At 52.5% G+C, this 22,119-nt stretch overlaps 10 protein-coding genes across 10 annotated transcripts in view; 5 read left to right on the top strand and 5 right to left on the bottom strand.

Annotated features, from left to right (window-relative positions):
• Positions 1–428: 428 nt before the first annotated feature.
• VTN00DRAFT_1576 (uncharacterized protein) lies at positions 429–2,123 on the bottom strand (the record flags this gene model as incomplete). Its single annotated transcript, XM_069427698.1, has 5 exons — positions 429–568; positions 1,054–1,343; positions 1,394–1,531; positions 1,602–1,625; positions 1,684–2,123. The coding sequence occupies 5 exons, from the start codon at positions 2,121–2,123 to the stop codon at positions 429–431; spliced, it is 1,032 nt and encodes a 343-aa protein (XP_069292278.1).
• A 1,581-nt stretch (positions 2,124–3,704) lies between these two features.
• On the bottom strand, positions 3,705–4,507 carry VTN00DRAFT_1575 (uncharacterized protein; the record flags this gene model as incomplete). The annotated part of the gene is made up of 4 exons (XM_069427697.1): positions 3,705–3,747; positions 3,853–3,987; positions 4,045–4,149; positions 4,305–4,507. 4 exons carry the CDS (start codon positions 4,505–4,507, stop codon positions 3,705–3,707), a joined length of 486 nt encoding a protein of 161 aa, XP_069292277.1.
• A 1,683-nt stretch (positions 4,508–6,190) lies between these two features.
• VTN00DRAFT_1574 (uncharacterized protein) lies at positions 6,191–6,667 on the bottom strand (the record flags this gene model as incomplete). The annotated part of the gene is made up of 1 exon (XM_069427696.1): positions 6,191–6,667. One exon carries the CDS (start codon positions 6,665–6,667, stop codon positions 6,191–6,193), a length of 477 nt encoding a protein of 158 aa, XP_069292276.1.
• A 1,114-nt stretch (positions 6,668–7,781) lies between these two features.
• VTN00DRAFT_1573 (uncharacterized protein) lies at positions 7,782–10,216 on the top strand (the record flags this gene model as incomplete). Its single annotated transcript, XM_069427695.1, has 4 exons — positions 7,782–7,899; positions 7,960–8,093; positions 8,147–9,989; positions 10,056–10,216. 4 exons carry the CDS (start codon positions 7,782–7,784, stop codon positions 10,214–10,216), a joined length of 2,256 nt encoding a protein of 751 aa, XP_069292275.1.
• A 1,327-nt stretch (positions 10,217–11,543) lies between these two features.
• On the top strand, positions 11,544–12,817 carry VTN00DRAFT_1572 (uncharacterized protein; the record flags this gene model as incomplete). Its single annotated transcript, XM_069427694.1, has 3 exons — positions 11,544–11,782; positions 11,974–12,097; positions 12,170–12,817. 3 exons carry the CDS (start codon positions 11,544–11,546, stop codon positions 12,815–12,817), a joined length of 1,011 nt encoding a protein of 336 aa, XP_069292274.1.
• Positions 12,818–13,695: 878 nt separating this feature from the next.
• Positions 13,696–14,696, bottom strand: VTN00DRAFT_1571 (uncharacterized protein; the record flags this gene model as incomplete). The annotated part of the gene is made up of 2 exons (XM_069427693.1): positions 13,696–14,430; positions 14,526–14,696. The coding sequence occupies 2 exons, from the start codon at positions 14,694–14,696 to the stop codon at positions 13,696–13,698; spliced, it is 906 nt and encodes a 301-aa protein (XP_069292273.1).
• Positions 14,697–15,331: 635 nt separating this feature from the next.
• Positions 15,332–16,868, top strand: VTN00DRAFT_1570 (uncharacterized protein; the record flags this gene model as incomplete). Its single annotated transcript, XM_069427692.1, has 2 exons — positions 15,332–16,414; positions 16,470–16,868. The coding sequence occupies 2 exons, from the start codon at positions 15,332–15,334 to the stop codon at positions 16,866–16,868; spliced, it is 1,482 nt and encodes a 493-aa protein (XP_069292272.1).
• Positions 16,869–17,273: 405 nt separating this feature from the next.
• On the top strand, positions 17,274–19,757 carry VTN00DRAFT_1569 (uncharacterized protein; the record flags this gene model as incomplete). The annotated part of the gene is made up of 1 exon (XM_069427690.1): positions 17,274–19,757. One exon carries the CDS (start codon positions 17,274–17,276, stop codon positions 19,755–19,757), a length of 2,484 nt encoding a protein of 827 aa, XP_069292271.1.
• A 701-nt stretch (positions 19,758–20,458) lies between these two features.
• On the bottom strand, positions 20,459–21,201 carry VTN00DRAFT_1568 (uncharacterized protein; the record flags this gene model as incomplete). The annotated part of the gene is made up of 2 exons (XM_069427689.1): positions 20,459–20,704; positions 20,794–21,201. The coding sequence occupies 2 exons, from the start codon at positions 21,199–21,201 to the stop codon at positions 20,459–20,461; spliced, it is 654 nt and encodes a 217-aa protein (XP_069292270.1).
• Positions 21,202–21,766: 565 nt separating this feature from the next.
• VTN00DRAFT_1567 (uncharacterized protein) overlaps positions 21,767–22,119 on the top strand; it is a gene marked incomplete at both ends in the record, with an annotated part of 2,417 nt that continues 2,064 nt past the window's right edge. The window contains one exon of the mRNA XM_069427688.1: positions 21,767–22,093. Within this exon, the coding sequence (XP_069292269.1) occupies positions 21,767–22,093 (327 nt within the window). The remainder of the gene's footprint in view (positions 22,094–22,119) is intronic.

The following is a 22,119-nucleotide window of genomic DNA, read 5'->3' as shown; positions in this document are numbered from 1 at the left end:
GGTGCCAGGAACAGCCACCCTAACTTCTCCCTCTCACTGCCTGCTGTGACAGATGCCATCCTGCCCTGTTCCGGTTTAGTGTATGAGAAATAGCGTGACTTCCTCCTAAATGGTGGTCTGTTTCGCCGCTTTGGATGATCTGAGACTACTATATAAACCTACTGTACATCCGAGACAACATGCACCACTGTAAGTATTGCAAAGCTGGAAAACAGGTTCTATGGATGAGGAAATTGTGGCTTGGCAGTTGTGGCGACTGCAGAGGTGGCATTCGTAAGTACATCTGGAGACATTGGTGTTGAACTGGGACCTAGCAAACAAACAGTATCAACATTGAAGCAATAAAGTCACAATAGGTACAATATGTTGTTATGTCTAGATAAAAAGTCAAACATAAAGATTGCAACTTCTTCCATTTCACCAGCGCATCAAGTAGCATATTTCTTTGTCCACTCGCGAGCCGTCCTCTCATAACGAGCTCTGTCGGTCTTGTAGACATAAGCAATTTCCGGGACGAGAGGCTCATCTGGATTTGGGTCATCCAGGAGAGAGCATATGGCGAGGAGCACTGGTGCACAGTCTCAACGACAATGGCACAGGCATGCAGGCAAGGACATGGATACCTTTGGGAGTTCTCCATACTGGAGACCACTGTATACCCAAGATATCAAGGGATATCCGTCCATTAGAGTCAATGTTAGGATGATAGACTCGGTTAGTGAAAGCGATTCCTAGAGGTTGAAATGGGTAATCGGAGGGGAAGCGAATCGACAGAAAGAATGTGCCCCCTGAATATGGTGTATCGGGCTTGATGCAGATGTCAGTATGGAATTGAAGTGATCTTGAAGTAGAGAAGCCTTACAGGTCCCAAGATTTGTCCTTGCCAGATGTACTGACTCCTGTTAGTTCCGAAGGAGATTTGGAAAGAACACAGGTCAAACACCGGATTATGGCCAACTGGCGTTGCTGAAACATTCCAGGGAGGATCGCGCTTCAGCCACCTTAATTCTTGCAATATGCATTTGAGTGTACCTGGTCCACCGATAGACCGACTTTCTATAGGAATAAGTCCATATTCTCTCAGCCAGTCTTCATCCTGCGTCTTATCGTGATAGAAGTCCGGCACACGCTCCGGGTCAGGTAATGTGGTTGTACCAGTATCTGGAGGAGAGGCAAGTGACCAGAATCTCTTGAGTTCGGAATCGTGTAATGGTAATTTGATGACGGCAATTATTGAAGTTGGAGTGAGGTTGATGCCGGAGAGGACAGACCATGCACGGGATCTGCTCATCGAAACTACGCTCGTTGCGTCATTTGCCCTGTCCTCGACTCGGCTATAGACCCTGCAACTCGACAAGATGACCTCAAAAGTTGGTTCAGCTCAGGAGTTTACCTCTGGGATTGATTCATCCGTTGGGGTGACAGGAGGCGGGCTCGATGCTCGAGTCGGTGTAGCGTCTCCGCTTTGAGGCAGCGAGTTGAGTTCAAACTGTTCAATGACTCCATCGGGAAGACTATCATCTGGTGGAAGCTGTAACTAATTCAGGCGTGTCGGCAGATCTGAGCTATCTTCCACTTCTTGTTCAATACGTGCACGTAACGACACTTTCCGCGGCATCGAATCACTACAGGCAAGTAGATCAGAGTACATGAGAAATCAACCAATTTGTTCAATCTACTGACCATTGAATGATTTGAAGCAAGAGCGAGAGAGATGCATTGTGCCGTTGAAGCTGATTGACGAGACGCAAGGCTGAGGGCTTCTGCCAGGCCCAAATTACCCGCCGCCATGGCGACAGTTTGACCGACGGGGCCTGGGACTTCTGTTGTACCGCAAAGGGTCGAACAAATGCCTCCAGTTCAGAAAATACCAGAACGATCTGGGTGAGGATAACGACGACATCATCGATATGGATGAGTGCGGCCCGCTGTGGTGCAAGGCGACGATGAGTCCGGTCCAGGAATCTTTGCAAGGCTTTAAAGATAATCCGGATATGGTTCACCTCAGTTAGGATGGCTGAAATGGACTCGGGTGCATCTTTGACTTGGCCAAGGATAGTTGCCACGTTGCCTGCGGCAGTCAAGATTCCCACGACGGAGGCAGTGATGCTCAAAGGGTCCATGTCGATATTGTCAGCGCATCATCATCATCATCATCCTCACTTTGAGGCGATGGACAACAAAGACATCAAAAAGAGCGGGAAGAATGAGGATGTTTCAGCAAATTAACGCGTTCATTGCGTGTCGCCCATCCGAACAATTGAGTCTGCACTTATTGCTGTTTTGATGTGGCGTGTGCTCGAAGCGCCAGGTGGTTGTTCCCCGAAATAGACGTCCTTGGCTGGATGCAGTGCACAGCCAATATTCATTCTGTGCGATCACGGTTCTGAGCCAGTAGTTATTGCTCCGGGTTACTCCAAGAAGACTGTGTTTGGATAGTTACTGGAAAAAAGAACAGGATGAGTAAGCCAGTGAGCACCCTTTAATTGCAGGATTGCCCCAACCTAAGGCTCCAATTACTGCCAAAACTGGTTTACATCTTAGGTTCAACTAGGCAACAGAATTTCTTGAAAACCAGTAAGAGGGATCATAAAAAGTATCCAACAACAATACACAATCACCATATTGATCATGGTCATCCATCGTCAATACTCCGCTTCAATTGTGGTCGCCAGCAGCGTCAGGTTAGGATAATGTCAAATCAAGATGAGGTGCTCTGGTGCCATTCAAGTTCAATCATTTCAAAGCATGCTTACCTAGAATTGGAAATCTCCTCATTCGCCATCTCCCTGAAGAGCTGCCTTCACCATCAATCACCCTTATACTGCTCCGGATTCTCCCACATCAGGCAATTGCCCATAATTGCTGTTGCTCCTCTCATTCCGCAGTTCTCGAATTGCTTGTTGATACTTTGTGGTTGGTGCGTTGATACTCCTGCCAATTTAGGTACCTAAGTTAATAGTCCTCAAGTATATATATTAAAGTTAGGTACCTATGTATTCATCACATCAGTGATAACAGCTTTGCTGTTGAAATCTTCACATAAAAATCCACTCAAGTCTCAAGAAGCGATCTATATACAATACCGTATTGTCTACACGAACGATGATTAACCTGGATTCATCCTTACACGAGGCCTTACCTTGACCTTCATCCCTGGACCATACTACTAGTACGCAGCACTGCGTACTTGGCACTTGGCGGGCCCCAGACTCCACAATCGCGGAGTATGGGGTACGGAGGAGTGAAGTGTGCAGAGCAACCAGGGGAAACAATTACTCATCTGCCTCATGTAGAGTCTAACCCATGTAGGCACAGGATTGTTGATCTATACTCCGGGGCCATCCAGAAACTGTGAACTGTGATGGTGGTCCTTGCTGGTTGCAACTACCCTGTAACCAAGAGTCGTGGGAGATCTCCATTTGACTAAGGGTTGGCTTGAGCCCCTACACAGCACTGTATGGTAGACTCATGATGTGATTGCCAAGGTCTCCTTTCCTCTGAGGAGTGGACCACTCGGCCCCGTAGATTTCCATATACCATCTACGGAGCGGTGTCTGTGCTGCCTGAAGAAATGTAAGGCAAGATATGCAGCATCGTATAGCTAACCGCTGGTGATCTTTTTTGTTTTTCGATTTCCCCAGTCCAGTATAGATCCACGACACAGCTACATGCCAAGGTCAGACGAGTTGACGGGCTATTTCTCAGAGCAGTGCTCGGTTGAATGGCAAGCCAGCTTTACTGAGTCTGTACACAGTAAGTCGCTATGTACGATTAGCTGGGAAAGACATGTACATGTCCCTCCACAACAGTGCGTCGTGAATCATGTCCTTGCTTGATCCACGTCTGTACCTCGGGGCCTGCGGCCTCCGGACTCCGTATGGAGACTGGAGTGCTCCGTACGGAGAGGGAGGCGCATAGGCAGCGATCTGCGGCGCAGGCATGTCGTACTGTGGATCATGTTTGGTTCGACCCCTCTTGTCGAGGCTTGTCGGTGACGTGATTTCCTGTCAATCAAAATCTCAATGCGCACTCCATACCTACAGTCGGGGAGCACGGTGCACGCAGTCACGATTCGCGGAAATTTTCGAAGCTGGCAACAGGAATCCAGAATGGATGATCCAAGTGCAAGCAGCCTGTGCACGTCCCCTGGTTTACGACTTCAGTCAACTTGGTCCAGCAGAATAATGATAATAATGCTAAACACTAGGCGGTGAAGGGCGCCGCGGAAGCCGATCATAGGATTTAAATTGACCGTGTCGATCCACCCCCACAGCGATGGCCGCTTTGATCAACGGACGTACCGAACCTCCGAGCGTGCTCTGTGCTCGGACGGATGCACGGAGGCCGGAGCACTCCGTTCTCCAGGCTTCATAACTTTAGTCTCTATGACTTGAGTCTTGGAGCAGACGCGGTGCGGATGATCTGTCTGCAGGCTTTCGCTTGGTGTAATTGGTGCCCCCCGTGTCAGCCAAGTGATGTGCAGAAACGTTGACGATCCCTGCATGTCCTTTGAAACTGGGCGGCTGTGGCTTTTGAATTTTCTATCCAACGTCGCTGCGGAACAAGAATCGCTTCTACCGAGTCTGGCAGAAGCGAAATTCGGTTGCAGGGATTTCAGATCCGCTAAAGGAGGTTGTCCTTTCAAAATTCGAAGGTCGAGACAAGCCTCTGCGTTTCACCTTTATGAGAGAAGCGATAGCCGCTTGACAGGGTGTCGAATGAAGATCACGCATGCCTATCATGGAGACATGGCCTATGCGCAGACCATTCGGATCTTTATTGTCCTCTTTCCTGTTTTCATCGAGTTATTTCCACTTGAGAGATGATACTACTGCGTACTAAGTGGCATCTGGCGCGGTGTTGACGCTATGACCCTCTGTGATTTTCAGGCTTAACCGACGGAGAAATATCCCGAGCCTACCGGCTGAGAAATTCGAATTTCGGTCCCAGGCAGCTTCAGAAACATCGTTAAACAGCAGAAGAGCGTATCATTCTTTTTGATGCTAGACGCTCGGGTACCGGGGTAGCAAGGTATTTTGAAACAAAATTGACAAAGGGAAAAAGTAAGCTTGTTTTCTGGCATGTCCTTGAAACCCCTGGAGTTTATCTGCCGAGCACCGTTATGAATGTCGTGCAACCTACCACGCAGTCTGTGGTGGTAGCAGCAGTTGGCCCGTTCTCCTATCTCGGTAATCGGTTCAAGAGACCTGTTTCTGAGCCACCTTTATCAGGGGACTTGGGGAGACTCCGGCTAAGATGAACGCAAAGCATCTCGCTAATGGAGAACACGGAAATAAGGAGGTGGATCCGGAGACTTGCCCTAATCATACTTGCATAGAACATACTAATAGATACAGCTCACATCGCAGTTCGCAGAACGCAGCAAGCGGTTCCGGCGCCGTTGGCCGTTGTTGCCGGAATTGGATAAAGATACTAGCGCTAAAAAGCTGTCGAATACGAGCCATAACCTCCTTAACGAATGGAAGAACACTATGTGAATCAGCAGACAACTTGTTAGACCCGTTCCTGTAATGCCTTGACAGGTCGAGCTGCTGTTAGCGTAGTGGTTGTCGCCCGTCGTACGCCACGGTTGCGCTTCTCCAAGGATTCAACAGCATTGTCTGCAACTTGTTTTCGAAGGCTGTGTCATAGGAAGCTTTCCAATAATAGACCGACATGGTACTTTGCATGTACGAGGGGGTTGGACACTAAGGCCCTTGGATAATAGCGGCCAACAATGAGCTCTCCGATGACCCTATCCGGTGCTTGATCATTGTTTTGGGTCAGCACTGCAGAATGACGATATCGAACCTCAACATGTTCGTCGTCAAAGGTCCTCGAGATCCCCACTTGGAACATGCGGGCAATGCGGCGTGCGCAGGTACGGGACCCGTCTGTATCTAACTCGAGGGGAGTGGAGCTATCCGGCTAGTTCTCTACAGGGCTTTCAGTGACAAAGGCGGCCGTTTGTACGCATGACGAAATACGCGAGATAGTGCCAAGACCGACAGGAGGACCGCTCGCATGGCCGATTAGAATTCTCTGGAGGGGTCATTGGCAGGATAACTGTTGAATGCATGTACGATGGAAAAGCATCGTGGTGGAGGGGATGCACAGTGCGGAGCGGATCGAGTCGAATACTTGTGCAGGAGAAGAAAGCACCAGAAACAACGTTGAGCGATGCTAGTCAGGGACCGCAGCTGCGAGTGCGGAAGAGCGACAGCTGCATCCACGGGACGCGGAAAGGAGGGTTCGCTTGCAAGCTCTGCAGCGGCCGACCTGACGACTCGGGCAGCATGGAGTCACCATGCCGGATGGCTACTTTTCTATCCCTTGTTCTCTGATGTTTCTTCTGCCTCGCTAGGCGTGTCTTACAGTATTTTCCAGAGCAGATAGAGAGCAGAGCCGTGCACAAACGACGCCAGGGAGCCTTGATATGGTGAAGGGCCGAAGGCCGGTATCTCGCGCTAGCGCCGAGCCTATCGCGAGCTGACCCCTGTCGCCGTGCCTTACCAGCAGCCGGTGGCAAGGCCGGCCGCGACGCCAGGGCCCAGGGGCAGCCCCGGAACAGCTCTGGTTCAGGGATCCGACTCGAAACCTCCCCTTGCGTCTCTGCCCCTCGTTCTGGGAGAAGGAGTAGGTTAGTTCTAGGGAAGATATGCATATGGGTGACCTCGTGCCTTTACCGCTGTAACAAAGAGAAAAAAAATCTTCCTTTTATTTCTAATATTATCATAATCATCAATCAGCCTCTCATTGATGCGAAGGTTGAGACAAAAAAATGGTGGTGTTGGACCCCTGCCTCCCCTTATGTACTCGGTACCTAGGCTAAGCAGCAGTCCTCCTGTCACCTGCACCACGGGAAACTCCACACTGACCCCATCGCGCGAAACCGCCAGCTCGCGACGGCAGAACCCCCCCGAGAGCCTTAAACCACTCCCCAAATCTTCTGTCTCCGTACCGCCTTCCCGCCTGCGCCCAACCACCCCTCTATCCCCCCCCGTCGTATCTCCTCCCGTTCCTCCCTTAGTCCCTCTTTTCTGCGTCTTTTCTGTTCCTGTCCTGCGTCCTTTTGCTCGTGCAGCTTTCTCCTCTCTCTCTATCTCCTCCCATCCACTCGACGCCTCCCACCCCGTCTGCTTGCTGCCTGCACGTTTGCCAACGCATCGCATCGCTTTCGACACCCTCCCTGGTCTGTGGTTCGCCTGGATGCGATCGGCCTTTTCTTCCACCACCACTTCCTGCGACAACGGATCCAATAGCCGCTCCGTTCTCCAAGTCGTTCCTCGTCCCAGCTTTGCAACGCACAGTCTTGTTTTTCGCGCACACCATCAATTATAACTGGTTTGCTCTGCTGCGGGCTGCAAAGTGTGGTGGACGCCCCGTGCGCGTGCGATAAGGAGGTACATACAACTCTTGCGGCTGCATTGCGTGGTCTCTGCACCTTCTTATGTCTGCTCGGGTCTCTGAGCTCGGAAACTAGGTCGCTCTTCGCCGTGGCTCCTGTCCGTGTCCCTCTGACCGCCGTTTGCGGTCCTGCGTTCTCGAACCCGCAAGTGGAGGTTACTTGTGAATAATACACATTAATATACTCCGCTTTACGTTCGTACCAACTCGCGTCTCGTCCCGGTTTTCTTGCAGTCGAACCTTTTGATACCCTCTACATGCTTGTTTGATATCCGATGTCTGTTGCAACGATGCTCCAACCCGCGTCGAGAGCCTCAAGGGCTTCGACATCTTCCTCTTCATCTTTCCAACCAGTCTCACGGCAGAACACCATGTCTTCCCACGATACTCGGTCCGTTCGCGCGTCGAAGCGCATGTCCGTCACCGCGTTGTATCTGTCCATGTCGCAGAAGGACAGAGACCTGGAGATTTCCGATGACCTGGCCAAAGGTAGGTCTCCCACTCCCCTAAAACCAGAGTGGTGATTACGGTCTAATTTTTTCTTTATAGCACAGAAGAACCTTCGGGAATTGAAGGCGAAGATCTCGTCGCAATCCAAGAAAAACTTCGTCCTCGAGAAAGATGTCCGTTACCTGGACTCGCGAATAGCGTTGCTGATCCAGAACCGCATGGCGCTGGAAGAAGTAAGAAGCCCATGTTTCCAAGTTTACTGCCTTTTCTCGCTCACAGCGTGCAGCAAAATGAAGTTGCCAGCCATCTCGATGACAGCATCGACCCCCAAGAGGGTGTTTTCCCCAACGATGATAAGACCCAGAAATACGGCAACCTGCTATTTCTTCTCCAATCCGAACCTCGACATATTGCTCACTTATGCCGACTCGTCTCGATGTCCGAGATTGACTCCCTCCTTCAGACCGTCATGTTCACGATCTATGGAAACCAGTATGAGAGTCGTGAAGAGCACCTGTTACTTACCATGTTCCAGTCTGTTTTAACATACCAGTTCGATAATACCCCTGAATATTCCTCCCTTTTGCGTCAGAATACCCCCGTGTCGCGCATGATGACTACATATACCCGCCGTGGGCCCGGCCAGGGCTACCTTAAGCAGGTCTTGGCGGACCAGATTAATTCACTAATAGAGTTGAAGGATGTGGACCTTGAAATTAACCCACTGAAGGTCTACGAGAGCATGGTGAGGCAGATCGAAGAAGACACGGGATCGCTGCCTGATGATCTCCCAAGGTCTGTTACGGCGGAGGTTGCGGCGGAAAACAAGCAGGTACAAGCGATAATCGAGCCCCGGTTGAAAATGCTGAGCGATATCGCCAATGCTTTCCTGACGACGATCATCGACGGTCTGGAAGAGACACCGTACGGCATCAGGTGGATCTGCAAACAGATTCGAAGCTTGTCCAGACGCAAGTATCCGGATGCTCAGGACCAGACTATCTGCACATTGATTGGAGGGTTCTTCTTCTTGCGATTTATCAATCCGGCGATTGTCACGCCCCGCTCGTATATGCTTATCGACGGGACTCCGTCCGAAAAGCCGCGTCGCACCCTCACCCTGATCGCTAAGATGCTGCAGAATCTGGCCAACAAGCCCTCGTACTCCAAGGAGCCATACATGGCTAAATTGCAGCCCTTCATCCACGAGAACAAGGAGCGGGTGAACAAATTCATGCTCGATCTGTGCGAAGTCCAGGATTTCTACGAAAGCTTGGAGATGGACAACTATGTCGCGTTGTCGAAGCGGGATCTCGAATTGCAGATCACGCTGAACGAGGTGTATTCCACCCACGCCCTGTTGGAGAAACATAGCGCTGCGCTGGCTTCGGATCAACATTCGCACCTCCATGTACTGTTGCAGGAACTCGGACCCGCCCCTCCACTGGTCCCTCGAAAAGAGAACCGGACTATCACTCTGCCATTATTCAGTAAGTGGGAGACCGCGATAGATGATCTCACTGCCGCGTTGGATATCACCCAGGAGGAGGTGTATTTCATGGAGGCCAAGTCGACTTTCGTCCAGATCCTGCGTTCTCTTCCGCCAAACTCGTCCGTCCTCCGTCGGCCGCTCCGACTCGACAGGATTGCGGAGGCGGCGGCCACCCTGAAAAACGATGCAGTCATGGTCCGGAAGGGAATCCGCACCATGGAGCTTCTCAGCCAGCTACAGGAGATGGGCGTCATCGACCGTTCGGATGAATTCAGTCTGCTTCGCGATGAGGTTGAGCAGGAATTGGTGCATCTCGGTTCGTTGAAAGAGAAAGTTCTTGAAGAAACGAAGAAACTGGAAGAGGTGTACAAGACCATCCGCGATCACAACGCCTACCTGGTTGGGCAGCTGGAGACGTACAAGTCGTATCTGCACAATGTCCGGAGCCAGTCCGAAGGCAAGACGAGAAAACAGCAGAAGCATCAGGAACTCGGGCCGTACAAATTCACCCACCAGCAGCTTGAGAAGGAGGGAGTTATTCGAAAGAGTAATGTCCCGGAGAACCGTCGAGCCAACATCTACTTCATGTTCAAAAGTCCATTGCCTGGTACCTTCGTCATCAGTCTTCATTATAAAGGTCAGTTTCCCTGATTTGATCTGGAATGGGCTTTTTTTGTGCGCTGTAATAACACTTCAACCACAGGACGCGCTCGCGGGCTTCTGGAGCTGGATCTGAAGCTGGACGATCTGTTGGAGATGCAAAAGGACAACCAAGAGGATCTTGACCTGGAGTACGTCCAGTTCAACGTCTCGAAGGTGCTGACACTTTTGAACAAGCGATTCGCGCGGAAGAAGGGTTGGTAAAAAAATTTCTCCATTGACACATTGCTTCGAAAACATGCATGTTACGACGGAAACGGAAACACAAGGCAGTCGACGCCTGTAGGGCTGGACAGTCTGGGGTCCGGGTCCCACGAACCAGCTGGGCTTGAAATTATAATAATAGTGATTGATCGATAACCTGGCATCGGCCAGCTGTACAGCAACGACGCCTTGGATGGGCTCCGTTGAATTGCATTTACGTTACGATCTGGAGTATGGATACCCGTTTCCCTATAAATATTCGTTTGACCCCGTCGGTTGTCTCATGGCCTTTTCATGTCTGCTATGCCCTTCCCGCGGCAGGTGGAGGGAAGTCTAATAATGTGTGGAGAGACGAGGAAGCCTATCGGTTCCGTGGTGGGCGCTGGCCTTACCCCGCTGGTTCGGGATTTGGTCTTGGGCAGGTGGTGTCATCTCGGTGGGGTGGATGAGAGCATCTGGCTTGTTTTTCTTTTTTGTGTTTTGAAGATTTTGTTTCTGTTGGTCCATAACTGGAGTTTGTCTGCTGCCCCTGTCTGTAATAATAGTTACGGAGCGGTGTCTCTTTGGGTCCACAGCACCGCTACGGAGTTTTTTTGTGGATATATGCCGTCTATATATATACATGTGCTACCAAAATACGGTCTGTCTCTGCATCGGGTTGCTTCTGGAAGGAGAACGTAGATCTTGGGAAGGGAGAGGCGGGCCGGGCGCATACGTCAGTGGCCGGGGCCCGTCGCGGCACGGGAAGCGGACGCCGTCCAGCCTGCAGCCCCGGGGCAGAACCACGAGAGAAGGGGTCAAGAACGTCTGGAAGGACGATGCCAGAGTCCCTGCTGCTCTCCAGCGATCGAGGCTCGACATCTTTCTCCTCCATCGTCCGCTCTGCATCTCTCTCTCTCTTCTCCCTCCTACGCGTGGCTCAATCGGCCTGTCTGCTCCCGAGCCGCCCGTCTCCTCCTGCGCTCAGTGCTTTCCTTCCACCTAGACTAACCACTGACGCCGTCTCGTTCGCACACTTCACGAGGCGCCAGCACGCTCCCATCTCCACCTCCTCCGTTCCCTTAACAAGCAAAGCAGCGTGCATATAGAGAGGATCAGACCGCAACCTCCTTTCTTCTCTTCCATTCCTCCATCTCTCTCTATCCTCTCTCTCTCTCTCTTTGTCTCTCCGCCCTTCCCTCTTCCCTCTTCTCGACAGCCCTCGAACCCCCTTTTGTCGGCTCTCTGTCTCTCTCTCCCAGCGGAACGTCCCTCACCGACGACCTACACCGACATAGATCCCATCCTTCGTAATATCTGTCGATCAACCATCTGAACACCTGTCATCATGGCCGCCGCAGCCACGAAGGCTCCCTTCGACCCCAAGTACGACGACTATGATTTCCCAACGACTGCCCCGGAGTCGCAGCCGGGACATCCAGGCCACACCACCCCCGAGCAGGATGCCGCGGTCGCCCAGCTCCGCAGCCAGCTCGAGCAGGCGGGCTACAAGGAGCGCCTGGATACTCTAACCCTGCTGCGCTTCTTGAGAGCGAGAAAGTTCAACGTGGAGGCCGCAAAGACCATGTATGTTTTCTGATTGTTCTTTTTCCCCCATCCGTTATTCGCTTCCCGTGTCGCGCTTGGCTCCGGAGAAGCCTCCTTGGCAGGAGGATGGTTGAAAAAAAAAAGGAGTAAATAAGACATCGTGTCTGGACGTTGGATGCATGTATTCAGTCGAGACCATGTCCAATGGGCTAACCGTCGCCCCGGTATAGGTTCGTCGAGTCTGAGAAATGGCGGAAAGAGTTCGGGACGGACGACCTCGTCCGGAACTTCGACTACACTGAGAAGCCGCAGGTGTTCGAATACTACCCTCAGTACTACCACAAGACGGACAAGGTGAGTGGCTGATGTTGGATGTCGTTGTTCGATTTCGTGCTCCTTGATGTTGCTAACACCATCGACCTTCAGGATGGGAGACCCGTCTACATCGAAAAGCTGGGCAAGATCGACCTCAACGCCATGTACAAGATCACTACCGGTGAGCGCATGCTGCAGAATCTGGTCTGTGAGTACGAGAAGCTGGCCGACCCCCGGCTACCGGCCTGCTCGCGCAAGGCTGGCAAGCTGCTGGAGACCTGCTGCACCATCATGGACTTGAAGGGCGTGGGTATCACCAACGTCCCCTCCGTGTACGGCTACGTCAAGCAGGCCTCTGCCATCTCGCAGAACTACTACCCGGAGCGTCTGGGTAAGCTGTACCTGATCAACGCGCCCTGGGGCTTCAACAGTGTCTTCAACTTCGTCAAGAGCTTCCTCGACCCCATCACTGTCCAGAAGATCCACGTCCTGGGCAGCAACTACAAGAAGGAGCTGCTCGAGCAGGTCCCCGCTGAGAATCTGCCCGCCGAGTTTGGCGGCACCTGCAACTGCCCCGGCGGCTGCGCACTCAGCGACATGGGCCCCTGGCAGGAGGCGGAGTGGGCTCGCCCTCCCAAGTGGGCCGCTCCCAAGAAGGAGGAGGCTAAGGAGGGTGATGAGAACGTCATTAAGAACGAGGACGTGGGCATCGAGAAGAAAGACGAGCAGGGTCCCGAGGGGGTGCAAAACGCCGCATAGACTTGCATAATTTTCTCTTTTTTGTCTGCTCTCTCGATCTTGATTTCTTCTTTTCAACACCATCTTGTCCCACGTGGCGAGTCACTTAGGAAGCACCCAAACAGTATTCCTTTAGTTTTCTCGTCTTGGCTTCTTTTTTCTGTTTTTTCTTTCTGTTTTTCCCTTCTACTACTGTTTTGAAACCATCTTCCCTAAACAATAGTTGATCTTACACCGCTGTTTGCACTGCATAGAAAGAGAGTGTGTCTCGGTTGGCGAGGGGGCTGGCCGCTTGCCCCCATCTCTGAGGTGGCCCCAAATGTCAATAACTATACTGGTTTTAGAAAGATACAGGGAGCCTGCTTTTTTTGGTTCGAGGAGTGTGGAATGCCGTTGTTTATTTTAGAATGGTGTTGGGAAAGGAAGGGGTAATATTGAAAGGAAGAAAAGTGTTGATTGGGTGTGAAGGTAATGTCGGTCAGATCAGATTAGATCCTAGAGTGACATGTGTCCTGTCCTGTTCTGTACAAGAGGGAAAGGATCCTTAGGTATACATAACATAAGTGAAGCCAGGGCTTAAAGCGTTTAATCAGGTCAATGTTCAACAATTGGAACTTAAGACTGTTGTTGAAATAAACAGAAAGGGCTGTTGCTTCTTGGAAATTCAATCTGTAGTTATGATTGTTGGAGCAGAGTCTACAGTATAAATACTTTTGTTTTAGAAAATCCTTTCGAATGAAAAATAACACTCATTTGGTATCATCTCATCGCAAACAAACTCAGACCAGACGCCGGAACACCTCAACCCTTATGATGTACTGGAGACCCTCCATCGCAATGCGACGCAATGCAATGCAATAATATCCCAGAAAACCAAAACAAGGAAACATTGATAATTTTCACATCTTCTCCACCACCTCTGCCGCTCTCCCGGCCCTCTCGGCCTTGCCCACCGTCGTCGCGAGCGCCTTGACTCCTCCTTCCTCGGAAGTCGAATCGCCCCGTCCTGACTTGTCGCCTCTGTCTCCGTCTTCTGCGGTACCCTGCAGCCGGAGCAGGGTCCGTAGCGCGTCGTTGTACACCTCGCCCATCTCGCCGCTTTCCCAGCGCTCGGTTTCCTGCGTTGAGATGGGTGGGATGGAGAGTTTCCAGGCGGGGTTGAGTGGTCTATGGTGTCTTCGGCGGCGTTGTCGTCGTTCACGGCGGTCTTGTGGTTGAGGTTGAGTGTCCTCTTCTGTCTTCGGCTGCTGGTCTGCATCCGCATCTGCCATCTCGACATCCACATCCCCGTCCTCCTTCTCATTTTCATCTTCCTCCCCTTCCTCCTCCTTCTCAGGGGGTAACAGCTCCTCATCCTCATCGAGTGCCTTCCTCAACGCATCCGCGTAGCCCCTCGCGGCCTTCTTCGGCGCGTCCCGTCGTAGCTGCGCGACCGTGGTCGTGAGCGACTCGAGCTGCGCGTAGAGAGAGGTCACGCGCGCCGCGAGGGCCGTGTCGTAGGGTTCGTATTCGATCGTTTCGGCTGGGCCAGCGAGCGTGTCGGAGGGGAAGGGGAATTGGGATTGTGTGGAGGTCGAGTCCATCCCGTTGATGCTGATGCTTGCGGAGGCGGAGGAGAAGGTGCGGGTTATGAACTATTCCCATTTCATTTCCATCTTCTGTCAGTAAGGACTTTCTTGCTTGGGGATCAATTGCATCGTAAAACGACAGCGGAGGGGGGTGTGCGTACCTCATCAACAAGCTCTCTCACCCTCTCCCGCATCGGATCCGGCTCATCGCTGCTGGCGGACGGCGGCAGATGCAGGTCCAGCTTGCGCCGCGAGAGCGCGACCGTGTTGGCGTACAGGTAGGTGAAGTCCGCGGGGGACTGGAGCTCGATTTTGCGGTAGTGGGTTGCCATTGTCTCTATGTCCTGGTTTCTTTTCTGTTCTGGATTGACGGATAGATGGATCGATGGATGGGTTGTAGGTCGGGGTCTGCACCCCCTTGGTCGTGACGTGTCAATGGATTGTAATGATCGAGAGTCCGGGTTGCCTTGACTATCGTCTATCAGTTCAGATCAGTTTGGACTTAGGGCGCGGCGGTGGGTCTGTCATCGCGGAGAGTTGTTTATGGTCTGTCTGGACGGCGGAGAGGATTCATGCCTGAGGCAGACAAGTCCCTGACTACGGTTTAAACCCTAAGCCCTAGAGACTGACGCAAGCGTCGAGGCTCGACCGGCCCAGGCCCCGCGCGCCGAGGGACGATGGCATCATAGATGCGCTCCGCCGCGTCTGCGATCCAAGGTTCGGCTGGGCTGAGCAATGTGTCTGACTGCGAAGCTCTTCTCCTCGTCTTATTTACCCTCTGGGTCTTTTACAGGACAGATGTTCGCTGCTGGTGATATGGCGTGTTTTAGTCGATCGGCGTACGGGTTGTCGTCGATTGATGATGCTTATTGCAGGACGTAATTGGGGCATTATGATCTGAGCTTCTACATTTACTACGAGGTGTTCTACGTCCAAAGCCAGCTTGATATTGCAGATTGCAAACACCATGCAGCAGAACGAGTCCACCATCGCCCTTATCGACAACACAGCCCCGTTCCAGCCCTCGTCAGACGATGAAGCCCTGTCCCAGTCACCAACGTCGCTTTCAGCAGGGCCGTCGAACCTGTCGAAGCGGCGCACCAGAGCCTCAATCAGAGAGGGGCTTAAGCGGAGGAAATACAGAAAATGGCAGCCGGACAAGCTAGGGATCGCGGATGATACTTATACCCCTAGCAGAGCGGTTTCAGGGTCTGAAAATGGCACCTCCAGCGACGAGGATAGAGCCAGGAGTAACTCGGGAAAACATCAGCAGAATCAAGAGCATAGCGATGTCGACACGATGGATTTCGGCCCCACGCGGACGGAGGATAGAAGTCCCACCAACGGTGATACTCAAGAACAACAGCAGCAGCAACCGTCGAGCCAGCTCGACGTGCTGTATGAGAACCAGCGAGGGTGGTTCTTCTTCGGCATTCCGCTCTATTCGCATCAGTCTCTCCTCCAGATCGATCCACCCGCCTGGTCCAACCGCGACCTCAAGGACAGTCCGGTCGACATTTCGACCGCCCAGGTGCCGGACCCGAGCTGGGAATGGGCCTGGAAGACCTGGTACGTCGACATGTCCGGCGACGTCGATGAGGAAGGCTGGCAGTATTCCTTCTCCTTCGCCTCCAAGAACGCCTGGCACGGGACACACCCCTGGTTCCACTCCTTCGTGCGTCGACGGCGCTGGCTACGGCTGCGGGTGAAGAGGCAGGTGAAGAGAAATCGAGATGGGAAGACCGGGTTCGAGATGGCGCACATGCTGAACGATGAGTACTTTACCATTCATCCTACGCTGGCTAGTAGGGGTAGGAGGGAGTCGAGCACCATTGGCCCAACGACGGCGATGACGGACGGTGCCGCATCGTCGACGTACGTTCGCCGTCTCAATACGGGCGAGGAGGAAGAGGTGCACTTGGAGGACATCAAGAATACCCCGACCTTGATGCATGCTCTCAAGCTGGCCATTGTGGATCGGGAGAAGATTGAGTTTCTCAAGAAGTTTGTAAAACAGGGTGGGGAGGAGCTGTACTACCTGGAGGAAAAGGTAATACACATCGTTTTCTGTGGCGCGTGGTCTTGTCTTGCTAATGTTAGCGTAGATCCCGGAGATAATGTCTCTCTTCGTCTTCCAGAACTCGAGGTGGCAGTTCCTGATCCACCTTCAAGAGGTCATTGGGGAGCTTTCCGACAGCGTCAGAGATCCATCCGGGGCTGCTGCTGAGGGTAAGGATCCTGACGAGATGAGACGAAGGATCGAGTACCTGATCAAGGCTGCGGAAACGGCAAGACGCCATATCACGGGCCCGGATGTCTTCAGTGATTCGAATGGCATCTCACTTGGCGACAAGCTGGATCTGACACCTGCTAGCGATGAGGCATGGTCATCGATAAAAGCCCGCTTGCCGAAGCGGGAAGGCATCGCTCCGAGGGGCAGCCTTGGAGATATCAAGGGAATCCCTGAGGAGGCTGAGGTTGGAATTGATGGTCATCTTTTCTAGGCATTATCCTGTTCGTATTATGACTGTCGCATGACTGGCTCGGGCCTTGTGTTTGGATAGTCCGTTCTGGGCATTAAGCGGTTTATTCTCTCACTGGGACAGGACGTATCAGAAATATAGACATTTGAAAGTTCATTCCAAAGCAATTATCCACTGAGATATTTGTACCTTGTAGATGTCTGCCGAGCTATTACTAGATGTAGCTTTCGTTCGTCGGAGCCCTTGGGCCGACCGCCGGGCGACGCGGCGGACCAAATGCGCAACGTCCGCCGAACGTCCGCCGGCCTCTAGCAATTTTCTCACAGCGTCGACGAGAACACCGACTGACAACGGCACCGTCCCTCGCCTCGATCGACGCTATTGAATATCGTCCATGCCTCGCATGCTGCCGTCGCGTTTTTCCTTATGTTCTCGCGCAGCCGTCCCTGTCTGAGAAGCCGCAACCTATCCACCGTCTTGGACAGTGTCGCTGCTCGCCCCGATGAGCCTCTTCTCTTCCTCTACCCCCGCTGGTTCACCTCCGCCATACGGCTGGGTGCCTCTTCTTCTATAAATGCACCTGCCCGCACCGGGGATTCCCAAGACAGGTCGGGTCGGTTCCATCCTCGAAGATGCTGCCCTCCCCGTCGACCATCCGTCGGCGGTGCTTCGAAACGATGGCTCTCGGCAGCCGCCCCGGATCCGAACTATGGCATTAAGCTAGCTGAGGCGCCTCTGAAGGATTCCGGATCGGAAATCTCCCAGGAGAACAATGAGAAAACGGTTTCAGAGGGTGTCGGACGAGATCCGGACGCGGTTCGGGTTCCTGATGCAGCTTCCGCCTCACGGTTAGACAACGGCTTCATAGACCGTGATACTCGTTCTCACCTGTCTCCGGAGGACAGGTCATCCGGCCGCCGGAAGACAGAGCCAAGACGACGGTCCCCAAGTCGTGTGGAGCATGCGATGAGCTCAAAAGAACGATTCCGCGAGTTTACGTTGAGTATTATGAAGACGTTGTCTCCAAGAGCGTTCAGAAAGTTGAGATACCGCGGTCACATACGGCAAACGAGCCGGCACGTCGGGAACAAACGGAGACCTGTCCATTGGACGGACATCGTCGAGCTGCTCGAGAACATGCAGCAGCAGACATGGGTGTCCGAGGCGAAACGGAAGGTCATTCATATTCCAGAGGAGACTGTCGCGCTTCTAGCAGGTGCATGTGACATGGTGGAAAACATCTGGTATATGTCTGTCCACAACGGCTGCCAGGTCCGCGTGCTAGATGCGATGGAGAGTGAAGGCCCATATCGAAAAGTTGTTCTGCTGGGTTCGGAGCGAGCAGTTGAGTTGGCCGCAGAGAGCATACTGCTAGAGCAAGACCGTCAGGCCAAAGGAGACCCTCTTGTCTCACTGAGGAAGCCGCTTGTTCCAATGATACCTTCGGTGTCGGCAATGCAGCGTAGACACCTGCCAGTTCCTCTTATTCGAGGCGTCTGGAACGAATACTGGCTGACGGAGCGGGACTTGATGCTTGAACCACTCGCCGTCAACGACATCCCCGAGCCTGCGGTATTCTCCGTCAAGGGATTCGCAGAATATGTTGAGGATCTCGTCAATTCTAATGTTCCTCGACATCTGCGAAAACAGTTATATAGTGATGGAGAGACGACACACAGAACGATGGTACGAGATATCCTAGTGAGACTCTTTCGAAAGGAGACAAATCAACAGTTTATCTCCTCCATTGCTGTGAACATGGCTCTCTCCTATCTTTGCCGACATGAGTTTCTTGATTCAGCACGTCAGGTCTTCACCAAGGGCGAGGCAGTAGTCACGGTGGAAACGTTCAATATCCTTCTGCGACACGCTGCCAAGCGGCAGGATCTGCATGCTTTCCAGTATATCTTGTTTTCTATGTCTGCGTTTGACATACGACCGAACGGGAAAACATGGATTGCTTTGCTCGAGTGCGTCGTCTCGCCAGCCGTCAAGGCAAAGATCTTGCAGAGTATGGAGGATCGGGGATACTTGGACGATGCGAACATTGTTCGAGCCGCTGTTCAGTTGACCATCGAGCATATGTTCTCCGCGCATCTGAACGACGGTCGAAATGCCGGGGAGTTTATTGAATCAATGAACGCCAAATATGGCTCCAATTGGTTGTCAACACCGACGATCAACATAATGCTCTCCGTGGCTGTTAGAAACAAAAACTTCTGGGCACTTGAGAAGATCGTCGAATATTGCAACCAACACCAACTTGCCGTCGATAGTGCGACTTTCAACCTGATCCTCCAATTTTTCCGCAAAGACATCTACCGCGCGCTGTGGTTTATATTCCGCTACACGGATCGCCTTCGCTATCCTTTTGACGCCAGCGCTTACGAGAGGCTATTCTTGACTGCGTTCAAGAATAGAAGCTACAACATCTGCAGGGTGCTGTGGAGATATGCGTGCATGGAAGGGGCAGTCAGCTATAAGATGAGGCGAGCGGTGACAAGTTCTCTAACGGGGAACACGCTCGATAAGAGGAGAAACCCCATCGAAGACCTGTGGAGACTGAGCGCTGGCAAGGTGATCGTCGGTCTCGAGCTGCATCAATCTGAGATTCCGTTTCCACAGGATATCCGAGAGCTCGTCCCCAAGGGCTTCCAAGACAATCCCATTGCTTATCTGGTCGGATACAAGGCCTCTGACAAGGGGCGCGACAAGCAGCTGGCTGTAGCTAGTGCGCTGCTTAACAGGGATGTCGAGGAAGGGCCGCGGTACAAGCCTTCGGAACCATTGGAGTTCATGCTGGAGGCCGCGTCCGTGTTGGACACGGAGTGGAAGAACACGCCTCGGCCCACACACTGGATCATCCAGAACGCGATCCACGTTCCTATCAAGAAAAGACCGCTAGTGTAGACGATATCTTGGGCTGACATCACACGTGCAATGACCTTTGCCTCGTCCAGCTTGGCTTTCCGCTGTCGGCAGTTGGCTATTCGTTGCGGCCGGACTTTTCTTGTGCTGAGCTCTATATACCATTTTTCAATATTCAAGCCGTGCAGTTTCTGCTAGCGTGTTATATGTACACATTGTTTCCCTTTTTTGACGGAATCATGCATATTGTGTGGAAATAAAATGATGTACATGTATATATCTATGCCATAGAGAGCATTCCACCTGTGTACGTTAATTTTTGTACTATATTATGACATCCTAACACGACCTTGATGTTGTTGGAGATAGGGAATTTATTTTCAATATCTGGGAGCATATATATTACTTTGGTGGCAATGATCAAAACGTCCGTACTGTGATTGACCACAATCTATGCCAACTCATAAAATTTCATGTCTTATTTGGTTCTAACTGACCATGTCTAGTGTAGTCTCATCTATCATTTCCATCATGTTCGTTCTGTCGATTCCACGGGTAAACGCTCAAAAAAAAAATAACCCATCGAATCTAAGAAACAAAATCGGATATCATTCGTATTCACATTGCTCTCCATATGCTCCCAATCCAAATGCTGCAGGTAATACAATTCCCATCAACGAAAACCGAAACCCAGCATCTACAGAAAAGGACAAGTGCATTAAAACTCGAGAATCTTTTTTCCTTCACGGACCGCCATTCTCCTGAGGCTGCGGCTCCGCTGCTCCAGGTCCGGTCTCTGGCTCGACACCAGGAGGTAGCGGGTCGAACGTCGTCGGCATCGAGCCCACACCCTCCTTGAGATACAGGACCAGACGGAACGCGGAGTTGCCGTTGAGGTAGTAGCGGTGTAGGCGCTTGCTGCGGAGGAAGCCCAGCCGCTCGTACAGCTTCATGGCGGCCGTGTTGGAGGTTTCGGTTTCGAGAGCGACCTATCAATCACATCCCCGTCAGCAAACTTCCCCGTGACCTGTTTGTGGTGCCAGTGAAGAGAGAAAAATAAGAGATATAGGACACGTACCTCATCCGCATCTCTCTCAATCATCGCATCGATCGCCATCCGGACCAACCTCGTCGCGATCCCCTTCCCCCGATACTCCTCCCGCACGGCCAACATGGCGATGTACCCCCTCAGCGGCCCGCCCCGGTGCGGCTCCAGCTTCGACACCACCACGCCCACCAGGTTCTCCTGCTCGTCCATGGCCATGAAGCATAGGTCCCCCCACTGGTAAAGGAAGTAGCGGTAGACGTATATGCTGTATGGCTCGGACAGGTCCTTGGAAATCAACTGGCGCATCGCCGCAACGTATTCGTTTTCTCGCTCGGGGGAGTAGCGGACGTAGCGGAGGGAGGAGGTGCTCAGCTTCGACGGCTCTGGAGCAGCTGCTGCAGCTCCGGGCTCTGCGGCGGAAGAGGCATCTTGGCTCATCACGACGGCCGCTTCATCGGATGGTTCAGTCGAGTTGAGTCGAGATGGTTGTGTATGAGAGGAGGGGGGACAGCGCTCGCTGCGGGGAGGGATTGCACTCGAGATATATGTCGTCCAGTCTGCAGGAGGTATGCAATGTGATAGCGATATCGGATTCTCCGCGATCGGTGACTATCGCTGCGTTAGTATAGCTGCAGGAACCTTCGCAGCTCTTGTGGTGATCTCGGACTTGTGTGAACGACGGACCGCTGTGCGATGATGGCCGGTATCGGTTGGCTCGGAGGGACGTCGGGAGAAGAAGAGATACACCTGCTCACTGCAGCGGTCTAGGACAACCGTGTGCTCCGTACGCTGAGCGCTGAACGCTGCGTGGAGACGGCGGCCTTTGTCTGGCGTGGAGTTCGTTCTTTTGCTCGATCTTCTCTTTCCGGCGGAGCATGACGTCGCTCCATGTGACGGGAGCGGCCAGACCCGCGGAAACACACCGAGTTTCCTGCAACTTTCGATCCTCGCCCAGAGAAAAAAGAACTGCGCTGGTGTTCAGATAACACCTTTTCCCGCTGCCATGTCCGAGCTGCGTCGTCGTCTGGCGAAGGACGCTGCTCAGGGCGAGGATCCCGCTGCCGCCGGGTCCAGGCCGGGCAGCAGCAGCAGCACGACGTCCATCAATTCCGCCGCGGAGCAGCAGTTGAAGGCCAAAGGGTACAAACCGCGAAGCAAGCGGCGCAATGGCCTCATCTTCGCCCTGGGCGGCCTGTTCGGCATCTTCATCGCCTTGTTCTTCGCGAATCAGAACCAGGTCATCAGCCTGGATGCGCTGATGGACCTCAATCTCGACTCGTTGATCGATGTCATCCCACAGGGTATTGTCAAGGATGCGCGGGAGTTTTCAGTACGTCGTTTTACTCTCTCTCTCTC

Source organism: Thermoascus crustaceus (genome assembly GCF_041956765.1).
Source record: "Thermoascus crustaceus strain CBS 181.67 unplaced genomic scaffold VTN00scaffold_1, whole genome shotgun sequence".
Classification (NCBI taxonomy): domain Eukaryota; kingdom Fungi; phylum Ascomycota; class Eurotiomycetes; order Eurotiales; family Thermoascaceae; genus Thermoascus; species Thermoascus crustaceus.
Note: the sequence above shows the minus strand (reverse complement) of the source record. Positions and strands in the feature narration are given on the sequence as shown.